We start from the raw sequence: 24,642 nt of genomic DNA, 5'->3' as shown, positions 1-24,642 counted from the left end.
TAATCAAAGATTCAAAATAAAGCTTACATATTAAAGACATGAAACTCACCAACTTCTCACAAAAATGTGCAAGTTCTGCTTCAAACCTTGGCACATATGCATCATGTCTTGGGTCCTTCTCAAAACTAAACCCACCAATAGAACAAATAAGACGTGATCAGATAAACAAAAATGAAGGAGCATGCTGATCGAACGGAGGTGAGATAGTGAAACATGGGCGACATTCAATAACAGGGACACTAAACCATGTCCCGACTTCCACATTATAATTCAGTAATTCATAATGCACCAAGCATGAATGCAAAGCCATGGCAACAAGATATACAAGTTCCCAACACGTCTTCTTATATTTTGCATCCACCCCACATTCATGTCCACTTGGGCAAACAAACTGCAGCATGTATTTAGAAATGTAACCTGAGTGAGCTACCTCCAGGAATTAAATGTCACTGTCAAGCTCCATACATGGTTCAAAATCAAATTCAAACAGTTCCTAGATCAGACTTGCAAAATCTGATGGAAGATGCATCGGTTCTCTATGATAAAAGGACACAACATAATATCAGTCACTCACCAAAAAAAAACACACAAGGTCAGTTTTGAAAAGAGAAAGGGAAAGAAGGTTGACAGTTTAACAATTGCTAAATAGTAGAGTTGACTAGATTAAAGCTTCAGACATATATAGAAATTAGAAACTACTGCCCGTTCAAGGTGATGCCACCGTATATAAACTATACCTTCTCCCAAATTGCTGGTCCTTCTATGCACTATGGCTTAGGCAGAAGGGATTTTGGAATCATTGCGAATACAGATGCATCTACTGGAAAGAGGAGCGGTTCTAAAATTTCAACATTTCATTGAAAATACACTTGCTTGTCTCCTTAGGTAGTTGGGTGCCCAAAGATCGACAATGAGGTTTGCAAGATGGAGTAAATTTCATCACAAGATCCATATTTACGGAGTACCACATACAAATTTCATGTATGAGCGTACGTGAGGGCAGGCTAAATATGTCTTAGGTATTCTTCACATATTTTGAGACAAAATGAACACTAAAGATACCAAACCAAACAGACCCTTAGACTTTGTTCGCTTTGGGTCTCTAGACCCAACCCCTCTCTCTGCGCAACGTCCCCTATAATTTCTCTCCAATTATTACTCTCATTTCTCTATCTCTCTCCACTCATTATCCCCAAAACCTCCCTCAAAACCCAAACCAAATAGACCTTGAGTCTCAATCAATTGGGGTCAGCTACGTGAATCCGTTTTCTCCATTGAGCTTGGTCAAGGGCATCTTGTCACGTGATATCCAATGAAACTAGATTCTTTTAAACTCCCGCTACTAAAGTCAATTTTGTTCTATCCCCATAGTGCTACCCTCTACCGTAATCATATCAGCAAATATAATATTAAAAACATATAATCAGCTAATTTGGCTACTCACAAAACCTACATTTTGGAAACTAATTGGAAAACTGCATCTTTACTTGGACAATGCTCATATACACAAATAACAAATGATTTCGCGGAAAAAAAAAATTAAGTGTGATAAAGGGAACAACCTGTAGACACCCCAATTTGGAAATCCCGGACACCTTTTTAAGTCCCCAATGATGATAAACAAAGGATGATTCAAACTTCCTTATTTTTATGGTGGGAGTCCAACATCCTTTAGTACATTCAAAACCCTCTTTATCAATATATAATAAGCCTTAATCCGATTTGAAATGAGGGAGATACAAGGATTTTGCCTAAATGACTTATTTTTCGACCACCTGAGGGTAAAATCGTCATATCTTTTGATGTACAAAATACTTTTTATCCAAACTACTTGGGTTAGAAAGTAGACTTAACGAGCTTTCCAACGGTTCGAAGAACACCCAAAACCGAGTTCGGGAGTGTCCAGGGCGGCCATTCGAAGTTCGGCCTGTTGAGCAGTCAACTGTACCATACGGCGGTCAACTGTGCCGTACGGTGGTCAACTGTACCGTACGGTGGACATATTTCTACCGTACGGTAGAGTTTTTAACCGCCTAAACTTAAGTCGGTTGGGATGTGCCGTACGGTGGAAGCCTAGTGCCGTACGGTAGAGTTTATGTGCCGTACGGTGGACACAAAGTCTGTTAAAAATGCGTGCAGACCAAGTTTGCTTCATTTTCAAGCCATTTTAACCCTATAAATACCTCCCCCTTCATTAGACATGACACAACAATTTGTTGAAGAAAAAGAGAGGAGACATTTTTTGGAAAAAAGAGAGAAAAATAGTTTTAGAAAACCGAAAACAGCTCCAAAAATGTTTTGAAAATCAATACTTGATTTTATTCTTCTTTCAAATACCAAAAATTCTATTTTCTCTCAAAAATCAAGTTCAAAACCATTTCAAAAACAAACCAAACGTCCAAACCAAGTCATATACTGTCACTACAGTAAACTAAAGCCTACCCACACATCCAAAGTGCACACCAAGGGCTGCCATAATAGCAACAGCACTCCATAGGAAGGTTTCGCTCCAAGAGGTATAAATCTTTTATCCACTATTTGTCTCTGTAATCTGAGGGGAAGCCACTAAACTCAGACTGGTTCCTCATACCAACTCTGGGTTCAAATGGCTTAAACGTTTTCAAAGAAATCAAAACTAATGCCTCACAATCTCTACCGTGCGGCACATGCCATTGTCATACGGCGGAGGTCCTCCAGGGGACATGGTTTGTTAAAACCTCTTTTTCTTGCTTTTGCTTCTTTGAAATCACATGTGTGGAGTATCCATTTCTGTTACATGAATCAAAACTGTTTTATGCCAAGCTAGATTACTCTATTAAAAATTGATGAAGCATATTAGTCTCGCACTACGTTGTTCATATAACATGTAAGCATTCATGCCATTTTCATATTGTCATATGAACTTTCTACTTAGAATAATATATGCCATGATATGTAGATTGTTTTGAATTAAAGCACGCCAGTCTTGCATCATCTTTTTGAAATATAAACATTAGTTATTTCTTGAATAAAGATGCACACATCCTTTAAGTAATCACATGCTGGATAACATTGTTTAAAGTTCCGAATTAGAAATATCAGCCCCGTGCGGCATATGTTCTGCCATACGGTGGCGTTCGCTGTGGAATAGTTTGGTTATTTGTTATTTTCTGCAATTAAATGTTTAATATGCAGTCATCTATCAATTTTTTTTTTTAGCATGAGATACAAACTGTTTAATTGTTTTTGTCCAAGCATGATTCTTAATGTTTATATGTTTACATGTTATAATTATGTGGCCTAAAAAAGTTAAGCAATAAAATGATTGTCAAATCCCACAAATATTAGTAGAGACCGATTTTATTGAGCGAGGGGGGTGCTTTTCCAAACAAAACCTTCCCCTCTCGTAATCTGCCTCCCGAACCCAAAACTCTCTATTTTCAATAGACCAAAACCTTTTAAAAGGGCAAAAGAGTTACATTTTTCAAAATAAACGGTTTCTCGGGGTTAATCCTTTTCAAAACCCGGGTGGCGACTCTCAAACGAACCAATCATTTCCCCTTTTTGTAACACTAAAAATACGAAAAGAGAGATGGGGAATTTTTCCGGGCATATAGCCCACACAACCCTTTCAAAGGAAAACACCACTTTTTCCAATGAAGCATGTTACAGGCCATGCAATATGATAGTGCTGCTAGGAAATGAAAGTAGTGCTTTACCAAGTTCTTAACATTACCCTGCCAAGGTTTTTCTATATGGCGTGACTGACTGTGCACAATGTAAAGTTCTGCTATGGTTTTTCTATATCCTTTGTGGCTGATTGAGCACAATGTGAAGTTCTTGACAAAGGTTCACAAATAGAATCAACATACACTTGCATCAGATAGATAACCCATACATCGTTCAAAAGCAATTACCTTTCCTTCAACTTCGGATCATGGATATGAGGGCATGCTCCTGATGCAACGGAAGACAATAACAAACCATAATTAGGAAAGTGCACTTCAAATATTAAGACAAATGCCACATTTATCTACGGACAAGTTGTAGGAGAGAGAAAGGGATCGAAATTCGAAACTAAATCTACACTCTAAAGCTAACCTGGTGCAACTAACAGGCTCTATAAAAGGCTGTTTTTGTATTTACTTGTCTAACAGTCAATGATTCAAACTCATATAACCTTCTGTTTTCCAACATTTTCCTGGCAACTAAAAATCATATTTAAATTTAAAACTAATATCTGCTGTACATACCAAGATCGCTCCGCGTGTTGACGAAAAGATCATGTGGGCAAAAGCGAACCATATAAGATCCACAGACCTCCTTATCATCCCAGGTGACTTCTTTGTACCCCTTCCTCTCATCTTCTGTGAGGTTGCGAGCTAAAAATGTACACAAAAATAAGAAATACACCTATGAGACATACGGGCAGTGGTCAAGCTGAGAATAATGCCAAGACAAGTAGATTCAAGATGTCCATATATCAGGTGTTCCTTTGAACTTTCACATAGTTCCATACACTCAGTACAAGTACGTACACAATATTACACATACACCGAGATTATCAACCGGAGGACGAAGCTAGCATACATGACGTTTGTTTGCGATCAAATGGAAAAAAAATAAAAATAAAACTAGCGTTGTCGAGCTCTAGAGCTAAAGCACGCAACAGTTATCCGCATGAGTATCAAATCAAATCAAATCAAATCAAACCGAATAAGAATTAAGTTATTTCATTACGGGTACTTCCGAGCTAAAAACCTAGAAAAGGATAACTGAAAATTGAACAAATCTCAATTCGGGGATGTCAATTGATAGCTACTGAATGTTAGGGTTCCGTGAAATAGTACCTGCGCCCATGAGTTCGTCAAGCAAAGCTCTCTGGGCGTCCATGGCTGGCTAGCGGCTATGGAGGCTCTTGAGATTCGAAGAGTATTTCGCGACAAACCCTAGCTTTGCACACAGAGTGAGAGAGATGATGTGATTGATTGGGAACAAAGAGGGAGTCGAGAGAGTAAATAAAGGTTTGGAACGTGTCAACCCACTCGAGGGGTTGTTTGGTTTCTTGGATATGCCGATTCAGGGTTTGTTTGGAAGAGAGAAGGGATATCTTGAGATTGACTTATTCAATGAGTAGTTGTGATTCCCTTGTTTACGGAGCCGTAAGATCTCGGTCATTCATTTCGGTTTTGGACAGTCCAGATTCAAATTAATTTCTTTTGGGGAAAAGTTCAATTTAAACTCCTCCCCGTCAAATTTTCATTTAAATCTGATCCTTCCAAAATACTAGTAGTTTTAAACGGTCCGGATTCACCTCCGTTTAATTTGAAAAAATATAAAGGAGTAGAAAGTAAATAAAATATTGAGCATAGCAAAAAAATTATACTTTTCTTTCTCAATTGGAGTATTTTTTTTTTCCCTTTTCCTTTTTTCACAAGTTCCAAAAACAGAGTAAATTTCTGAATAAGTGCAAGACATCAAAACTACGCGTTGAATCCTAATTTGCAGATATACTTATGAAGTAAAACAATCGGTGTTTATAATTTTGTCATTCATGTTACTTTGGATTCAGGACAATCAAATTTATCGCGAAAAGCAAAATCAAAGAGTTAAATTTAATAAAGCCGTCTTCATGCTTGTATTGATATCGATGTGATTTGGAAGAATAATGGAAAAAAAATATATTTGTAACGCAAGAAGAATCATCATAGCATTGTCTTGGCATTAATATTTAATACATTGGATAGATTGCGTTTTTAATGGGTAATCTTTAGTTTTTACTTAAGTTTTCGAACCAACACAACTTTTCTTTTTGATTTTCGCGATATGGTTCTTTTCAGACAATGATGTTAGCGATTGCATTATCATGTGAAACTGTTTGCTAAAAATTAGAAAGGAACGCACATTTCATGAAGAAGTGCTCACACCAAGCAACTGGAGCGTAAACATATGCCTTGTGATTTAACTAAAACATTGAGGCCAATTTTTGTTTTTTATTTTTAAGTTTAGAACATCTCCAATTGAGCTAAAACCGTTCGGCACACGGTATACATCAACAGGGTGTTACTTTGTCAGTCAACGGGGGTTCAGAGGCTATCTATAGCCCTGAACCCCAAACATAAGTAGCCAATGACGTAAAACTAACAAACACACCTAGAGAAAATTTTACGAGTGAGAAATGTGATTTGAGTCAAATATTACACCAAATTTAATGCAAATTTTAAAACAATTGCAATTAGGGAGTGAATTAAATTATACATTGGGACTATATAATTTCTTATGCATTTGTAGAAGAATTATGGCGCGATATTTTGACTACTTGGCAAAGATGCTGCAATATTATCTATTTATTAAACACAAGATAAGATGCACATCTTGTATATTTATTTTTCTTTTGATTTTCACACTCCCCTTTTTATAAGCACACTTTTTTTTTGTGTCTTCTTATATTGTGAATTTACAAAATTAACCTCCGTTTGTATACTTTTTTCACACTTGGAAAGTTAAAATTGTAAATTCACATTACAAAATAAAAAAGTTGTTATAAAAAAGAAAAGAAAAGAAAGAGAGTGTGCTTAGGCTCCGTTTGTTTCGATATAAAATATTTTACATGTAAAATATTTTTTCAGAAAACAAACTTCAAATTTTTATTTTCCGATGTTTGGTTGACACTTGAAAATATTTTCGGATATCAACAAAATAGTGTAGAGAGGGAGATGGGGAGTTTAAACGGTGGAGAGATATAATATTATTGGAATTGAACGTGGGTCAGGACTGAAGCTAGATCGAGAAAATTGAGCAGTGAAAATTGCAGTAGAAAGCAGCAGGTTCATTTCGGAAAATAACTTACAGAAGATTTAAGGGTAAGTCATTTTCATCCAATTGATGGAAAATGTTTTACATGCAAAATATTTTTCTCAATTTTTACACAACCAAACACCGGAAAATAGATAAAATATTTTACTGGAAAATATTTTACGTCCAAACAAACGGCACCTAAATTTCTTTCAAATTTGTAAGAAAAAGTAGCGCGAGAGAGAGAGCGCCTCCAACTTCCCCGTATACTTTTGCTTTATTTGAAACTTAGGGAAAGAACAGCTTTATCTAAAAAAAAACTTAGAGAAAGTGAGAGAAAAGAAAAAAAAGTAATACTAAGCATTCAAGTTTTGTAAATAGTAAAATTTTTCAGATTTTGATTTTCGCGCTCCACTTTTACCGATGGCGCTCTACTTTGTTTATGAAGTTAAAAATGAAGCATCTTTAGTAAAAAAATGAAGCGCGAAAATCAGTTTCCAATTTTTCTCCATTTTCCGCTCATTTTCTTTTTCCTCACTTTTCCTAACTTCCAAACAAACCCTTCCATCTAGTCCTCATGCGCTGAAATATAGCCGCTCCCGCACCCGATACGTGCTCCCGATTCTCCCGAAGTTAGAGCGGCGACTTTCATTGAAATCCCCTGGACTGCTATAAATACAGCCCCAAAATTCAACGGTTTCTCATGCTCTGTGGTTTAACCGACAGTCGACGGAATTACAGTAGCCCATCGCAAGATCTGAAGCCAAGGTAGTAGGTACACGACGTTTCGATTTATGCAAGCAGAATTACTGTTTCCGATTCACGATTTCTGTTTCCGAACGAGGTTTTTTTTTTTTCCTTCTTTGAAACTCTTTCAGTTGTCAGATCGGATGGCGGATGGGAGCGTTCCGTCGCGTTATGTGAAGCTTACCAAAGATCAAGCGCCTTTGGAAGACATTAAGCCCGGTGAACTTAATCAGCCCATCGATGTTCCTCAGGTCTCTCTCTCTCTCTGTACATGTTGTTAGATACACATTTTTATGTGTACTCCTGTGGAGATATGCCCTTGCGCACAAATGCACGTAGAACCGTTTGTACAGATTGAAAGAGGATTTAGGATAATTCTGTGGAAACCGGCCATTATCTGACAGTTTTACTCAAGGATTAATTATAACCTTTCGCGGTTAGTTGACTTAGTTTGACTTTTGAACACGTGATAATCATAGAGATTTGAGAATACACCTATCTGGTATGGTCAATTAGTTTCAATAATAGCTTTTGTAGATTGGATTGATAAATGTGATAATTTTGTGGAAACCTGCCGTTATTAGGAGTGAAGTAACATACATAAGGATGGTGTGTGCCTGATCTGAGAGAGCAGTTTTGCCATTTATGATTCAAACGATTTTACTGCCTTAATCGCTTTTTTGTGAGAGAGAGCAGTTTTGCCACTTGTGATTCAAACGAGTTTACTACCTTAATCGCTTTTTGTGACGACCCGGATCCTCAAGCACCACAACGCAAAGTAACGGATTTCTAATCATTTATTCCAAAAGAATATCTTTTACAACAGTGTTTTAAATAGATAAAACAGTCTAACGAGCCTATACTCCAAACGCTCAACCCGCGCCTCGCACCAGCAGCCAACCTGCAACACAAACCCCCATGAAGTATACAATATGACGAGAATAGATATGCTCACAATAAACGAGATCAACCAGTTAGCGACATAGAGTCAACAACAAGCCACATAATACAACCTCGTATTAGGTCCTCTGCAGTATATGACCAATGAGCGGCCTCACTTGCCACACCTAGCCTATAATGAGGCTTCTCTTGCTGTTAGCACGGTAGGCAAATCCACTTGATCACATACAAAACTGTTCCTCGGCACCCAGCCCCAAAACACCACATAACTCAGCTCAGCAAATGAATTCATGGATTCAATAAATATCATAATGATCGAGCGGAATACGAAAGACATGCGAAAGAAATACTCCGGAGATTTAGAGCATATTATATACTTCCTGGCTTGGGTACCTTTGGAGATTTAGAGTGTTCATACCACAGCCGAACACCACCCCTTTGAAATGCCATTGCCACAAGAGAAACCCACAACTTAATTCTCTCTGCCTCACGTCTCTCTCTCTAGCCTTTTACATTTCTATTGTTTTGTCCTCTTATTAAAGTGCATAGAAGCATATATAGCCAAAACCATGCAAAGGTATGCACAATGTTCACAGCTCATCCTTTTTATTCCATGTGCCATACTCTCCCTAACTAAGACATCCAACTATTCATACATGCATATCCAATTACTCAATCCTTTATTTTTTGTGCTTAAAACTTAATGCTAAAAGACAAACCCAATTATCAGAATGAGTAAGTAACTTCGTTACATAAAACAATCTTTTTTTAAATACGGGGTATTACAGTATCCCCTCATTTGGAAATTTCGTCCCCGAAATTTGTCTACTAAAAACATAAGTTTCACGCTTCCTCTACGCACTCCGATCACCCACTCTATCCCATGTAAGACCTACTCACCTATGCTCTGATACCAACTGTGACGACCCGGATCCATAAGCACCACAACGCAAAGTAACAGATTTCTAATAATTTATTCCAAAAGAATATCTTTTACAACAGTGTTTTAAATAGATAAAACAGTCTAACGAGCCTATACTCCAAACGCTCAACCCACGCCGCCGTCCTCGCGCCAGCAGCCAACCTGTAACACTAGGAAGTATACAATACGACGAGAATAGATATGTTCACAATAAACGAGACCAACCAATTAGTGACACAGAGTCAACAACAAGCCACATAATACAACCTCATATTAGGTCCTTCTCAGTATATGACCAGTGACCGGCCTTACTTGCCACACCCAGCCTATAATGAGGCTTCTCGGGCCGTTAGCACAATAGGCAAATCCACTCGGTCACATACTAAACAGTTCCTCGGCACCCAACCCCAACCCCAACACACCACATAACTCAGCTCAACAAATGAATTCATGGATTCAATAAATATCATAATGATCGAGCGGAATACGAAGACATGCGAAAGGAATACTCCGGAGATTTAGAGCATATTATATACTTCCTGACTTGGGTACCTTGGGAGATTTAAAGTGTTCATGCCACAGCCGGACACCACCCCTTTGAAATGCCATTGCCAGAAGAGAAACCCACCACTTAATTCTCTCTGCCTCACGTCTCTCTCTCTAGCTTTTTACATTTCTATTGTTTTGTCCTCTTATTAAAGTGCATAGAAGCAGATATAGCCAAAACCATGCAAAGGTATGCACAATGTTCACAGCTCATCCTTTTTATTCCGCGTGCCATACTCACCCTAACTAAGACATCCAACTATTCATGCATGCATATCCAAATACTCAATCCTTTATTTTTTGTGCTTAAAACTTAATGCTAAAAGACAAACCCAATTATCAGAATGAGTAAGTAACTTTGTTACATAAAACAACCTTTTTTTAAATACGGGGTATTACACCACTTTTTATCTAACCAAACGACAGAAAATGGTAGAACATTTTACGGGAAATTCTTTTGCTTCAAACCAAACGGAGCCAAGTCTTCTAACTGAAATGATTCATCTTCTTTTTGTTAATTGCTGTCATCACTTGTTTGTTGCGCAGTTGCATGTTCACAAGTGCAATGAATGCGGGCAAGCGTTACCCGAAAGCTTTGAGCCTCCCGGAGATGAGCCTTGGACAACTGGGATTTTCGGTTGCACCGAAGATACTGAGAGTTGTAAGTTCTCAAATCTGGTTTCATGCTATTATTGGCCAGCCTACCTTAGTCTTTAGCAGTTTTTCCTTAATGTCTAGTACTCTTACGTAATCCTATTGCCTCATTTTATGAACACCAACATATTTTCCTGTATATATGGGAGTTAACCATTTGCAGATCAATATAAATGTGAGTACACAGTGACACTGCAGGAATTTGTAGTTAGACTCTTTCCAACTGATAGGTCTAATGTACTGACTACTGATAAACGAATACAGTTTCCAAGTTGTCACAGTAGACTCGTTTAGAGAACTCTTTGAAGCTGTGTTGGCTGTCTTAACTCTTCTGTTTTATTGTGTTGCTTTAATGGCTCAAGCATGCCATGTTTTCTAATCCGAGACCTTCGATTTTTACTGCCCCTTAATCAGTAATGTTTTTCCGGGGCTGTTGATTTTGCCACACCCTTTATTGTTAACGCCACTCTCCTGCAAGTGTATTTTTGCACCACTCTCCTGTAAGTGTATTTTTGGTGCAAAAATACACTTGCAAGGGAGTGGCGTTAACAAAAAATGGAGTGGCAAAATCATTTCCCTTTTCCGGAAATTTGAATATCAATGATGTTTCCCAAGAGAAAGGATAGATAAAAGTGGAAGAGGACAATAAAGGTGTCAATGAGAAGAAACAGCTCCCTGTCAATGAGTATCAATGATGTCTCCCTGTGTGTGTGCTTGGTTGAAAGAGAGTTCTAGAATGGAAAGCCTTTTCATCTTACTGTAGACTGGATGAAACTGTGAATTCATGTATTGCGTACATGATACAAGTAATAAGTGTACGTTTGGTGGTGTTACTAGTATGAGTACCATTGAATGTTTTGTTGAGTCCTTGTCAACTTCAGATTAATTGTTAGTTTTACTTTGGTATCTTTGAATATTCGGTTTCTTTTGTATAACAAGTACAGTATCTGATCTGCTTTAAGAATGTATTTTGGTGACACAACGCTTGGTTTTCCTTGATTTTTGATTCTGTCTCCACAGGCTGGACAGGTCTTTTCTGCCCGTGTGTTTTGTTTGGACGTAATGTTGAAAGATTGAGAGAAGATACCCCTTGGACTACACCATGCATTTGTCATGCTATTTTTATTGAAGGAGGTATTGCACTAGCAGCAGCAACGGCAGTATTTCATGGCATTGACCCGAAGACTTCATTTCTTATTTACGAGGGTTTGCTTTTTAGCTGGTGGATGTGTGGCATATACACTGGTCTCTTTCGGCAGTCTTTGCAGAAGAAGTATCATCTCAAGGTTATCTCTATTGCTTAATATACTTTTTATGTAGAAGCATTTCCCGGCAATCAACAAGGTCACAATCTTCTGCCTTTAGAAGTCGCAACTTGCAATTACTGTGCTCCTAGGCATCACTTCCTCTTTCTTTCATCTATTTTGTCAGTTATGTATAATGCAATTAAATAAGCTTGATGTAATTCCTGTGAGGAACTAGAGGTGTGGCATATGAGATATCACATAGGCATCACTTCCTCTTTCTTTCATCTATTTTCTCAGTTATGTATAATTCAATTAAATAAGCTTGATGTAATTTCTGTGTCTTCTAAGAGGAACTAGAGGTGTGGCATATGAGATATCATATAGGCATGCGCATTTTTTTTAAGCATATTTGTGTTACATACTTGTAGATATCTCTGGGCAGTTATGAACTGTTAGCAGAGGAGGAGTTTTTGTTTTCCTCTATCATTTTGTTCTCCTCTCTTTCCATCTCTCATTTCTTGAATTACCTTCTAAGTGGCAGTGTTATAGTGGAGGCTGGATAGCATACACACCAGCCAGTTCCCTGTCCTTGTCGCTTTTGGTCAGAAAAATAATGTTTCAAAATCAGTTTTTCTTTGTCCCTGCAATTTTTGTGAAAGCATATTTAGTTCATTATTGTAGTAGTATAAATGTACTTATTTCACTTATCTCTCTCTCTCTCTCTCTCTCACACACCCACACACACACACACAGAGGCGCGCATGCACACAATTATGTATGCTCTTTGGGAGCAAAAGCAGAGTTTTAGTATTGCCAAATACTGTATATCATTTCTCATTCAATACCTCATGCCTAGGCCAGACGTAAATGACTGACTATTTCTTATCTCACCATCTTAGTTCAGCGAACTGATTCTTTCTGTGGCTATTCTGTGGTTTTGGTTTCATTTCTATCTTCAAGAAAACAAAACTTCTTGTTGATGCTTGTGTTGCAGTTGTTTTAAATTTACCTATTGATGCTGTCAAACAAGTATGCTTTGGTGCAATTACATTCCCCGAGTGAATTCCCCGAGTCTGTGGGTTCACTTCCTAGTCTGGTTTGTGCATAGTAACATTTTTCTGTGTTTAATATATCGTTTGAACTATGTTGGGGGTTTTCAAACTTCTATCCCACCTTCTGAAGCTCTGCTGTGGGCTAGAAGCTTGAGCCTTCATGTGTTCAACTTTCTCTATGTTCACTTTTTCTGCCTTTCAGTTAACACATTGCATGGTCTGTAGGCTCCTAGGTTAATTCCTTTGTAGTACCTTAGTTTTCCATGCTACAGTTTTTTTTTTCCCTTAACCCACTGTTCATTGGTAGCGAGAGCAACATTCATCGCAGAACTACTAAGTAAATTTTTCAGAGACAGCTTCATTCTTTTATGATCAAGTTGCCTTCATCCTTTGGACTTATTGAGTTTCAATGCTTTTCGTAACATAAATAACATCATGAACGTCTCAGTTTCTCAAATTAGTACAATTTCAGTTGGAGGCACAGATGTAGTTCTCAGAGTTGACACTATTTAGCTTTACATTGAGACGGTCAATGATTTCTCTACGTTAATTCCCCACCTGGTGTGCTGTGAACTTTTAGAGCAAAGCTATGTCTAGCTGTGGATGCAGTAAAATTGGTTGGTTGGAATGGGAACTTCTGGTTCTCCATTTTCAGCCATCAACGTTAGTATCTTCCATTTTCAACGAATCAATTTGGATTGAATGTCTTGCCCATACGTGTTCAACAAAAGAAAATCTTTAGTATGGCCATGGGTTCTGGATATGATTCTCCTTAAGACGTGAAGATATATATATTTTTTTGATAAGTAGATAATTATATTAAGGGAATGCCACCCGTACAGAACAACCAGTAATTGTAGCTGTGGCTGCATATTATGATTAACATTTAGGATCTGATGCTTGAGGTGCTTAATATAAGTTTGAATTTGACATGGTATTGCATACACGAGAGTTTTGTTGTTGAACGTAGTTACATTTCACTAATCTGTATTCCTTTAGTTATGCTGCATGAGCTCTGTACTTTTCACCTTTCAATGGAATACAGGCCCAATGCATTGCTTACGGTCTGATTCTGCTCATTTTCGCTGTTCTTGCAGAACTCACCATGTGACCCGTGCGCGGTGCACTGCTGTATGCACTGGTGTGCCTTGTGCCAAGAGCACAGGGAGATGAAGGGACGCCTGTCGGATGATCTTGTTACGCCCATGACCATTGTCAACCCTCCACCTGTTCAAGAAATGAATTCTGCGGACGAAAGCCATGATACTACTGCACCGTCCTCTGCAAAAAGCGTTGATCACACCAATTTGGAGATGCAACCCTTGTAGATCCACCATCCCTCTTATAAAATGCTCACTAGACAAAACCTCAATACTTTTAGAAGGGTGTGCGATTGTTTGTGCTGTACTCATATGAGAAGCTTTTATCAGTCGAATGTGTAGTCGTTATCTGAACTAGGCCATTGAGCCCCTCTTCTGGGAGTTTTTCTTTCACTTCAGTACTGAATACACCTTTCTTGAGGTAGTCTTTTGAGACTCTGCATACGGGCACTTGCAGTCAAACCAGTTAATCTTATACCGGCACCCCCTCTATCTCTGTTGTTATGCCTGTCCCTTTTCTTTAACTTAGGTTGTTTGGCCGACTTAATTATGCGTGCAATCTCCATAGTTATCTACTTATCTATATATACACCCGCGTGTGATCTTGCAGGGAGCTTCTAAATATGAGCCAACATACCTTTGCGAAAACATCGCTTTTATATCTTGCTGCCCACCAGATCGGAATGGGGTTCGTAAGGTACCCCGCGAGTCTCGTGATTTGATTGGCTTGCTGGTTCGATCATCTGTGTGAAAAATATCCGTCAATTGGATCTGGCAGCCATATGATAAGAGCATGTTTTATTTGAGAAAATTTGAACTTTTTATACAATTTCTAAAATAATTTGCAAGGCAAATGTGTCTCGATCATTTAGTTATTGATGTCATATGGACATGGTTTTCTCAATGGGCTACTTATTTGACGAGCCCTACAAAACGAAAACTTCAGATCTTAAGATGCAACATGAATTACACTTGGCAGTCACAACAGAGTCTTTTGTCGAGGCCCGTCTTAATCGGTTTCCCCACATATAAAAAGTAGACATATAATTGCAGATGCATATAATTAGGGCTGTTACGAACCCGACCGGACCGAAAAAGACCGAAAAAACCGACCGATCGGTTCGGCCTTCGGTCGGTCCAAGGGAGTTTTTTTTCGGTTCGGGGTGGACCGAACCGAACCTAGGTCGGTTCGGTCTTGGTTTTCTGGAAATCTATACAAACCGAACCGAACCGAATGCGGACCGAACCGACTGAACCGATCGAGGACCGAACCAACCAAACCGAGCGCGAATATTATATATTTATATAATATATAAATATATTATATATATTTATATAAATTGTTTTAATCTTCTGGCTCTTATATAATATATTTATATAATATATAAATATATTATATATATTTATATAAATTGTTTTAATCTTCTGGCTCTTATTGTTTTGAATGGTTAACTTTTGGCTCTTACTTTTTTTTTTTTTGGAATTTCATTGCTTGATTTATTTACGTTTTTGCAAAATTTTCCAATCGATTACTCTCTCTGTTCTAAATTACTTTAACTCCTCCAAGTTATATACACTAGTGTAGAAAATATTTTCATTCGATTGAAAAAAAAAGAAGATGGTGGAAGAGTACTTGTAAAAGTTGTAATTGTTTGAGCATACTTGTTGTATGTTTTTTTTTTTTTCAATTGGTGTTTGAAAAAAAAAAAAAAAGGTACAAATTACGACGCCCCAAATGTGAAAAAATGGTCCAAACATGGGTGATTGACTTAAGGTTGAAAATTGCCCAAATATGGGTGAGAAACATGTGAAAATGGCCCAAATATGGGTGAAAAAATAGTCCAAACATAGCCCGTAGTTTATTGTTAATTTTTAAAAACGACCCAACTAAGACCCATTTCGGGCGGACCGAACGCCCCAAAATCCCCGACCGAACCGAACTCACTCCGAACCGAACCGAAATTAATACCGGTCGGGATCGGTCTCCGGAATATATACCCCGAACCTGATCGGGGTGCGGCAAATCCACCCCGAACCGAACCGACCGAATAACACCCCTACATATAATATTGTACTCCATTGAAATTTTAAAAGACAAAATATTAAACCTACAGTCAGGATCAAGTCAGGAGGTGTGGACCGGAGCTTCGGTCCGCACCTCCCCATTTCCAGATTGAATTTCGATGATCCGAGCCGCTTAATGTGATCAGAACGTGATTTTAAGGGTACCCGTTTGAAATCAGCAAAAAAAATGATCGGGAAGGGCTTGATCTGAACAGATTTTTTTTGAACGGTTCAGAAAAAAACCTGCTCAGATCAAGCTCTTCCCGGTCATTTTTTTTGCTGATTTCTCGCGGGTACCCTTAAAATCGTGTTCTGAACACATTGAGCGGCTCAGATCATCAAAATTCAATCAGGAAATGGGAGGTGCAAAAGGGTGCGGACCGTAAAAGTGTGGACTTGATCCGGACTGATTAAACCTAATGTAAATTTTTTAGAGTGCATTTATCCAAAAGTGGAGTGCAAAATCAGTCCCCAAAGATCTAACAACACGTCTAAAAACATAGAACATGTAAGATCAACAACTGAAGTACAAAGCAATGTGAGTTGGCTAATTTCAACCCCTATTTTTAACTTTGTTTACATCCAACCTCATTGAAAAAGGAATTAGCTCTCTAAACATCTGCAAATGCCTTCGGAGAAAGAAAAAAAATGTACTAAAGAGTACCAAATTTCATCTCAACATAGTTTTGATAAGCTGGTCGAACAAATCCAACATTATATTCGATTATCACGTATGACAGAAAACAAAAATTAGGCTATCTGAACTACCCATTTAAAAAATAAGTTAAAGGCTATCAGCCAAATAACAGACCAATCTGCCAAAGCCCGAGCCAACGCATTCTGGATTCCAGACGCGAGAATTCTGCTCAAATATGCTTTCTGCACATCAGCGGAATGAGGAATCACTACCATGTAAAGCTGGAATGCTGGACCAAAATAATGAGTTTACCAACATAATCACAATTGGATGCAGGGAGCTATGAATAAGAGTGTGCCCCTTACTTTCCCTCTCCCAAGTCTGTAACTTGTTTCTCAACATCCTTACTTTCCTCTGTGCTCTGCAATTCAAGTAGCTTCTGTTGTTCTTGTTCACTCTCTGGTGAACTTGCTTCTGTCACAGCCTTAGGTTTGTTGCTTGTGGACTGTTGGTACATAATCCCACCTATCATACAAATTAAAAGCCCAACCGTACCCACAAAAGTTGAATGCTTGTCCCAAATAACCAGATTTATCACAACTGTCAATAGCTTGTTCACTATCCCAAGAACAGTAAAACCTGTTGCTGAAATAGCTCTCCGACAAGAAAACCCAAAGAAGGAGATTGCTAAACCAAACAAACAAGATAACCCAACTGGTAAAACCACCTGGAAAGAATACCAATCGGATTTGTCGGAGATTTCGTGCTTTATCTTCTTTAACTCCCCCATGACAAGTAGCTCAAGTGGAAAGAGTAGTAGAGCTTCAAGATTGTTGTACAGCACAAGACCCCATGTGCTCAATCCAATGGTCATAACCACATGCTTAATGTAAACAAAATCTATAGACATGCTCACTAAATAAGCCAAGGCCCAACTATAAGCCATGAGTGTGAACTGGTAATCTGTTAAGACATAAAGCACACTACCACCAAAGATGGTGGAAAGTGAGATCCAAGTCCTCATTGTGGGCCATGGTCGGTGCAAATAAAGGCTCTCTCCTATTGCAACAAAGATGGGGACAGCTGACCGGAAGACAATAAAGGTGTCGACATTGGCATGGAGGAGAAGCTCACTGTTCGTGAAGAGAGAGAGGTAGAATATAAATGCTGCTGGCAGGAATCGCCACATTGTGAGAAGCTCTAAAGGTTCGTGTTCTATAAGCTTGAGCCTTCCACAAAGGAAGACACCAGCTGCACTTGTGAAGTATTGTAAAGCAGTCAGTGCACCAGGATAGGGAAATTTCATCACGGCCCATTTGTTGATGATAGAAAGTAATGATGCTGAAATGCAGTATCCTACAGCAATGCCATATACTGATGCTTGCTGGAGTAAGACACTGTACCAAGTGACTTGAGTTTCACCGGAATGGGAAAGGGAATCTGGACCTCCGTCCGACCCTTTCTGGGCCTCACCATCTTTGGTAGTTTCCACATCATTGGGCATCTAAAAGAGATCCGTAATATTTTAATAGCAAAAAACAAAAATCACTTAATATATTTAATGTTTGAAAGGACAAAATCAGTTGATGAAATACTAAGCTCCTTGTGGAATTCATGTCAAAACATTGGCAAACTTTTGACTTTTCCAAGTAAGAAACAATTGACAGCCCACAACGAACCATTTCAATTATTGTGGCAACCATAAATGAACTGTAAAATTTGAATAAGAGAAACTTTCTTTCCCTTCACCTATAAATACAACTCTGATATCATCCTGGATGATATAATAAAACCCTGCCAAGCTCCAAAACTAAGAATTGTCTACAAAACCCTAACAAGGACTAAGTGAAGACAAAAATGGATCTATTCTCCAAGCCAAAATGAAGTTCGGGACTTCAATAGAGAACACTGTGGCAGATGAGAATGGTTGTCTAGGGCCTAATGATACAACAAATAAAAGCAAATGGGAACAGTACCGAACAACATTGAACAATTCAAGCAAAAAGGGGTATTGTTATATCCGCAACGATATTCATCCTGAGTTACTTTTCAAAGTCCCTTATTTCCTTCAAATGCAACATTTTCAAAACCTGGAACAAAACTCAGCAGCTTCAAGAATCAACCCTTACTTTAGGTAAGTTGACCAAATGGAGACTTTTACAGTTATCAGAGGAGATCGGTCCAAAATGGAGAGCACACAAAATCGCATAACATGCAACCTGCCAATTGAAAAGACGGTTATTTTGCAGTTATTGTTCCAACTTCTCTTCTTCGTTAGTCCTACTAGTCCTATAGCCACAGATTCTAGTTCTTCATCCTTTCTTCATTTGGGTTATATGAGGTAGCTTTGGTAGGGGTTCTTTAGGTAGGTTAACTACCCACATTTCCTTTTGCCATGATAACAGCACATTGAAAGTAAGTGATGAATGTTATACTCGTTGAAAACTTGGAATGATGTCTGCAAATCTTATTATCCTCAAGGACCTCAACGAAGATGTAGATAAACATTCAAACTAAGAGATGAAATCAACACCTTGAGATCTTTGTACGAAGTGATATCCTAGTAAGGACACGTCTTTTCCATCTCATTTTGAGCCTCTAGACACAAGCTGCGACAATAGCATGTTTCCCGAATTTTGCATATTTTCATCCCTCGTTAAATCATTAACTGTCTAGGATTGTTGATTACTTTGGAACAAATTTCAAGCAACCTATCACTAAGGAAAGTTTGAAATTAATAGTAGCGACTCCTCCAAATGCTTGATTATGTAAACTGGGGCTTTCGGGATGAGCCTAACAATTCGGATTTTGAGTTTTGACATTAACCTAGCCTAAATTGCATAAGTGTTGGCATCTTAAAGAGTATTGCATGGCTTAACTTGCATATGTTCTGTTCAATCTTTAATTAGCTAGACAGCCGAAATCCAATTCCAACGTTAACCGGATTTTGCAGTTCCACGATAATATAACTTGTAGACAGCTGGAATTCAATTGCAATTTAACACAAGCTTTATGGGGGATTTAGGTTTTCATGAACCAAATTTTCTTCCTCTTCTATTCTATCATTGCCTTGCCCAAATAACTTTAATTTTCCGTCCACTAGTCCATAAAGCATTAGTCAAATTGTCTCCAAGCGAGTTAAAACACCAATGAAAGAAAGTGAAAAACTGATACACTACCTAATATGAACATGGGAGCTAGAGTTCGCTTTGGGATATGTGTCAGCCATAGTGGAGTGCAAGGGGAACGGCTAAGGTGCAGCTAAAGCCCAACGGAGAATTAGTTAGAAATAAACGGGAAAGTTAGTTGAATGGTTTAGCTTAGCTCTGTATAAAAGGTCAGGTAAAGGAGTGGTTTCATTCATTGAATTGTAACGTTGAGTGTGTTGTGAATTGGGATGAGAGTTCCCTGCAACAATTTCCCTTATGAATAACAGAATCACTTCTTCTTCTTCCCTAAATTTTCATCTGTTTCCATCATTCCTTTTCTGAAATTCATCATTTCTTACTGTTCATAATACCAATTCTATCAAAAACCTGACTCGTATTCCTCTATTGCTATGGGTTTTTTTTTTGTGAGGTGAAAACCTCTATTGCTATGTTTTACTGTAAAGTAACTAGAATCCTGAGTTTCGCTCAGCCAAATAGGAGTAGGAGGCTCAATTTGTGAAGGTTCTAATTTTCTCGAGCGATTACTATTTGTTACTGTCAACATCCCAACATTTTCCCAGAAACAAAACAAAACAGAACAAGATGCTTAACGAGAGAGAGAGAGAGAGAGAGAGAGAGACCTTTCGTTGGTGGTCTCGCGGAGGCTGCCGGCGTCAATCACTATCCTACCGTAGCAGTCGATTGGAACAATGTATTCCACTTCCAGGTTGGGATTGTTACAATTAAGCTGTAATCATTCAGCTCTCTCTCTCTCTCTCTCTATTCCAGATCTGAAAAGAGAGTGAGAGCCCGCAATTAGAGTGCCCGTAATTGATGAATAAGTAAATCAAGGACGTACTGTATATTTTATTTTATTTATTTATCTTAGAAGGCTCTGACAAAAGTCAAATAAGAGTCTTGTTGAAAATGGTCAAAAAAGAGAGAGTAAACAGTAAACACTCAAATAATTGTTTAAGTACTTCATGTGGTGCTCGGTACTATTTTAGAACCATATGTTTATGTGAGATTTATATACCTAGGTGTCGTTCCGGTTTCTAAGAAAAATAACTTTAAGAAAAAGAAGGTAATTTCAAAGTTAAAAATCATATATTTACGCAAATAATTTTTCTATTAATATGGATCTTGTTTGATAGATCTCATTGAGATTTTTTAAATGGTGCAAAAAAAAATTGAAAAATCATTTTTTATTTTTGTTATATTTAAATTTGAAATTACCTTCTTTTTGAAAAAGAAGATTTTGAGAGAAAGCGGAACAAGGGGACGCGGGGGCTCTGCTGCCCAGGGGTGGGCAGCAGCCCCTGCCCACACTCACACACACTCACACACGGCACCGTTTCGTTAAAGAAAAAAAAAAACTCTTCCGCTTGCAATCCTAAGGAGCAGAAACGTGATTATGAGAGCCTTAGAGTTAAAATTTAATTATGTCTCTTTAGAATAATATGATCAGAATAATAAGATCTTCACGTCAATTCAAACGGATTGAAAATTGGAGCACTTAATTTTTTAATCATATTTTTTAATATATAAACGGTCTAAAAAATTAAGTGTGCCACTTTTTAATTCGTTTGAACAATTACGAATATCTTATTATTCTAATCATATTATTTTAAAGAGATATAATTAACTTTTGTCTATAGGACTCTCATAATCACGTTTCTGATCTACAGGATCTTAAATAAAGAGCAGATACTTAATTATGAGAGTCCTAGAGACAAAAATTAATTATATCTCTTTAAAATAATATGATTAGAATAATAAGATATTCGTACTTGTTCAAACGAATTAAAAAGTGGCACACTTAATTTTTTAGACCGTTTATATATTAAAAAATATGATTAAAAAATTAAGTGCTCCAATTTTCAATCCGTTTGAATTGACGTGAAGATCTTATTATTCTGATCATATTATTCTAAAGAGACATAATTAAATTTTAACTCTAAGGCTCTCATAATCACGTTTCTGCTCCTTAGGATTGCAAGCGGAAGAGTTTTTTTTTTTCTTTAACGAAACGGTGCCGTGTGTGAGTGTGTGTGAGTGTGGGCAGGGGCTGCTGCACACCCCTGGGCAGCAGAGCCCCCGCGTCCGGAACAAGGTCTTAGTCGTAAACAAATGTGTGGTTATGAATTGGTTCAAAATACTATATAACAATGCTTCTGGACTGTTGAATAATTTCACTAAAAAGAATTCGGATCAAAAGAACAAAAAAAAAAAAACTCATATAAGAGTGCTAAAAATATCATTTCCTTTTGTATTCCATCTCATAAATATCTAATGATCCGAAGCACCGTGCTCCAAGTGTGGGGCCTAGATGCTTAGTCATGAATTTTACGAGAATGTGTGGTCGTGGAGTGGTCTGAAGTACTATATGGCGGTACTCTCGAAATATACTCCCTCCGTCCCATAATATTCGTTCGGTCCGCAAAACGGGGAGTATAAAATAATGTATTTCTTTTAAGAAAAAATTCAAATTTTTTTCATAAGTTAAAAGAACTCGTCAAGATCTAGTAAATTGTTGAATTTTTTTTCAAATTTTCTTATAAAAATTGTATTATTTTTACGTCTCCGTTTTGCGGACCGGACAAATATTATGGGACGGAGGGAGTATATATATATATATATATATATATATATATATATATATTTAAGGGGGTGGGTTTTCTACCTTGCTTTTTGTGAGATTATTCAATAGTTCGAGAGTACCGCCACATAGTATTTCAAACCACTCCACGACCACACATTCTCGTAGAATTCATGACTAAGCATATAGGCCCCACGCTTGGAGCACTATATATATATATATAAAGACAACATGGTGGCCCAAACAAGAAAGGGCTAAAATCCAATAAAAGATTGGGCTTTGTCCAAAAGAGGAAACGGCCCAAAATGGACGATTGGGGAAACTGCTAGCGCCAAAACCAACCAACCAAAAACAGCCACATCATTGACGGTTGGAGGCTTTGAAATTCTAGGCCTCCTCGCCTCGCTCCTTGAAACGTCGCATCCCTCTGTTTCAAACCCTGCATATATAAACACACAGAGTCTTCTCTCTCTCTCTCTCACTAGAAAACCCTTCAACCGGCAATGGCATTGCTAACGTCCCGTTTGGAGCACGCGATAAAGCCCGACGCTCTGAGGGCGTACCTTGCAGAGTTCATCTCCACATTTCTCTTCGTTTTCGCGGCCGTTGGCTCAACCGTGGCCTCAAGTGAGTGATCCTTATATTTCGGTTTTGTACGAACAAATTCTACTTGTCCAATCATGACAGTACTCCAATCCATTTAGTACTTTTCAATGTGAAAATTGCTCTGTTTCCAAAACGTGTGTTGAAGTCTTTCACCAAATAATATACGCGTCGTGCAACACATTTTTGAATGGCTCGGATGGGCTGCTCGGACACCACGTGAACACGACCATGTGGTACCCACCCGGCACCCAAAAATATATACGGGTGGTACTAATCTTGCAATGAATGATTTATTTCGGCCACATCTTTCTGTTTGTTTTCCTTTATTAGTTATTTTGTGGGTTTTCTTTTCTCCCTCTCACTGTATTTTTTTTTAAATTTTTTGTAATAGTGATTTTTGTTTTCTCTTATTGGGTCCTATGTAATGTGGGGGTTCAAATTGCAGAGAAAATGATGCCAGATGCTACAACAGAACCATCAGCCTTAGTAGCAGTTGCAGTAGCGAATGCGTTTGCATTGTCAGTGGCCGTTTACATCGCCACCAACGTCTCCGGCGGCCACGTCAACCCGGCTGTCACGTTTGGGATGGCGGTGGGCGGTCACATTAGCGTCCCCATGGCTATTTTCTACTGGATTTCACAGCTGCTTGCCTCGGTTATGGCTTGTCTTCTCTTCAAAGTCACCACAGTCTCACAGGTATATCAAACCATTATCCCTTGCATGGATTAAAGAATTTTGAGTGACGGAGTAAATAAATTAAATATATTTTTCTTTCCCTTTGCTTAGTCTGTTTGGATCATGAAGAAGAAGAAGAAGAAGAAACAGAAATTGAAGTGAAGAAGCTAAAAATTTATCTTCCTAGGACACCTTTTTTATTTTCAGTTCCTCGAGAAATTACGTCACGAATGCTTTATTTAAAAAATCTACAGGGAAACAAGAAGAAAAATGAATAATATTCTCCCCAAAACAATTTCTATGTAATTACCACTGAAAATGAAAAACCCACATCAACAATGCTACATGCCCAGAAAACTTATGCCGAAATTACCCCGAAAAAGAGAAATTAATGGCCTGAATCATTAATTTCCCTTTTCGGGGGGATAATTTTGTGGTAAGTTGGGTGGGTACATAGAGTTATTGAACCCACATTGTCATTGTTTCCATTGAGAAATCCTCTTAACATGAGATTTTCTTGACATTGCAGCATATTCCCACCCATGGAATTCAACAAGAAATGACCGGGTTTGGAGCATCCGTTTTAGAAGGGCTTATGACCTTCACTTTGGTGTACACATTCTACGCAGCCAGGGACCCGCGACGCGGTCCGTTGGGTGCCATTGGGCCCTTGGTAATTGGGTTGGTTTCCGGAGCCAATGTACTGGCAAGCGGCCCATTTACAGGTGGGTCGATGAACCCAGCTTACTCATTTGGGTCTGCTCTCATTGGTGGGAGATTCAAGAACCAAGCAGTCTACTGGATCGGACCCTTGATTGGGGCCGGTCTTGCCGGCGTAGTGTATGACAATGTGGTGTTTGCCGTTCAGATTGCAGATGGAATTGGGGTTTAATTGCAGAAAATTTTGGTCTCTTGTGGACTAGACGTCATTTTTACTGATATCCTTTTAGAATTTTACTTTACTACTGAT

The 24,642-nt window shown here is 38.2% G+C and overlaps 4 protein-coding genes across 8 annotated transcripts in view; 2 read left to right on the top strand and 2 right to left on the bottom strand.

Annotated features, from left to right (window-relative positions):
- Positions 1-5,064, bottom strand: part of LOC131300034 (uncharacterized) — a 6,918-nt gene extending 1,854 nt beyond the window's left edge. The window contains exons 1-4 of one of the 2 annotated variants that reach the window (XR_009190846.1): positions 4,830-5,050; positions 4,233-4,361; positions 3,897-3,936; positions 50-125 (exon numbers count right to left, since the gene is read on the bottom strand). Coding sequence is in view for 1 of the 2 variants with exons in the window: in XM_058325669.1 (XP_058181652.1) it covers positions 50-125; positions 3,897-3,936; positions 4,233-4,361; positions 4,830-4,872 (288 nt within the window). In the remaining variant the exon portion in view is untranslated. Of the gene's footprint in view, positions 1-49; positions 126-3,896; positions 3,937-4,232; positions 4,362-4,829 lie in introns of both variants that reach the window. The other variant, XM_058325669.1, reaches the window with a different exon arrangement.
- A 2,274-nt stretch (positions 5,065-7,338) lies between these two features.
- LOC131300032 (cell number regulator 6-like) lies at positions 7,339-14,434 on the top strand. 4 transcript variants are annotated; one of them, XM_058325668.1, is made up of 5 exons: positions 7,339-7,542; positions 7,653-7,772; positions 10,436-10,550; positions 11,564-11,829; positions 13,940-14,434. In XM_058325668.1, the coding sequence occupies exons 2-5, from the start codon at positions 7,665-7,667 to the stop codon at positions 14,168-14,170; spliced, it is 720 nt and encodes a 239-aa protein (XP_058181651.1). In that variant the 5' UTR covers positions 7,339-7,542; positions 7,653-7,664; the 3' UTR covers positions 14,171-14,434. The 4 variants fall into 4 exon arrangements, with proteins under 4 accessions (XP_058181651.1, XP_058181649.1, XP_058181648.1 ...); XM_058325666.1 differs by having other exon boundaries at positions 7,385-7,542; positions 7,660-7,772; XM_058325665.1 differs by having other exon boundaries at positions 7,394-7,549.
- Positions 14,435-16,643: 2,209 nt separating this feature from the next.
- LOC131300031 (GDP-mannose transporter GONST3) lies at positions 16,644-20,641 on the bottom strand. Its single transcript, XM_058325664.1, has 2 exons — positions 20,434-20,641; positions 16,644-18,147 (listed from the first exon to the last, which is right to left on the bottom strand). The coding sequence occupies exon 2, from the start codon at positions 18,145-18,147 to the stop codon at positions 17,005-17,007; it is 1,143 nt and encodes a 380-aa protein (XP_058181647.1). The 5' UTR covers positions 20,434-20,641; the 3' UTR covers positions 16,644-17,004.
- A 2,187-nt stretch (positions 20,642-22,828) lies between these two features.
- On the top strand, positions 22,829-24,569 carry LOC131300030 (probable aquaporin TIP5-1). Its single transcript, XM_058325663.1, has 3 exons — positions 22,829-23,018; positions 23,443-23,693; positions 24,202-24,569. The coding sequence occupies exons 1-3, from the start codon at positions 22,895-22,897 to the stop codon at positions 24,562-24,564; spliced, it is 738 nt and encodes a 245-aa protein (XP_058181646.1). The 5' UTR covers positions 22,829-22,894; the 3' UTR covers positions 24,565-24,569.
- Positions 24,570-24,642: the final 73 nt, after the last annotated feature.

This window comes from Rhododendron vialii, chromosome 9a, assembly GCF_030253575.1.
Source record: "Rhododendron vialii isolate Sample 1 chromosome 9a, ASM3025357v1".
In the NCBI taxonomy this organism is placed as follows: domain Eukaryota; kingdom Viridiplantae; phylum Streptophyta; class Magnoliopsida; order Ericales; family Ericaceae; genus Rhododendron; species Rhododendron vialii.
This window is presented reverse-complemented; position numbering and strand designations above follow the sequence as displayed.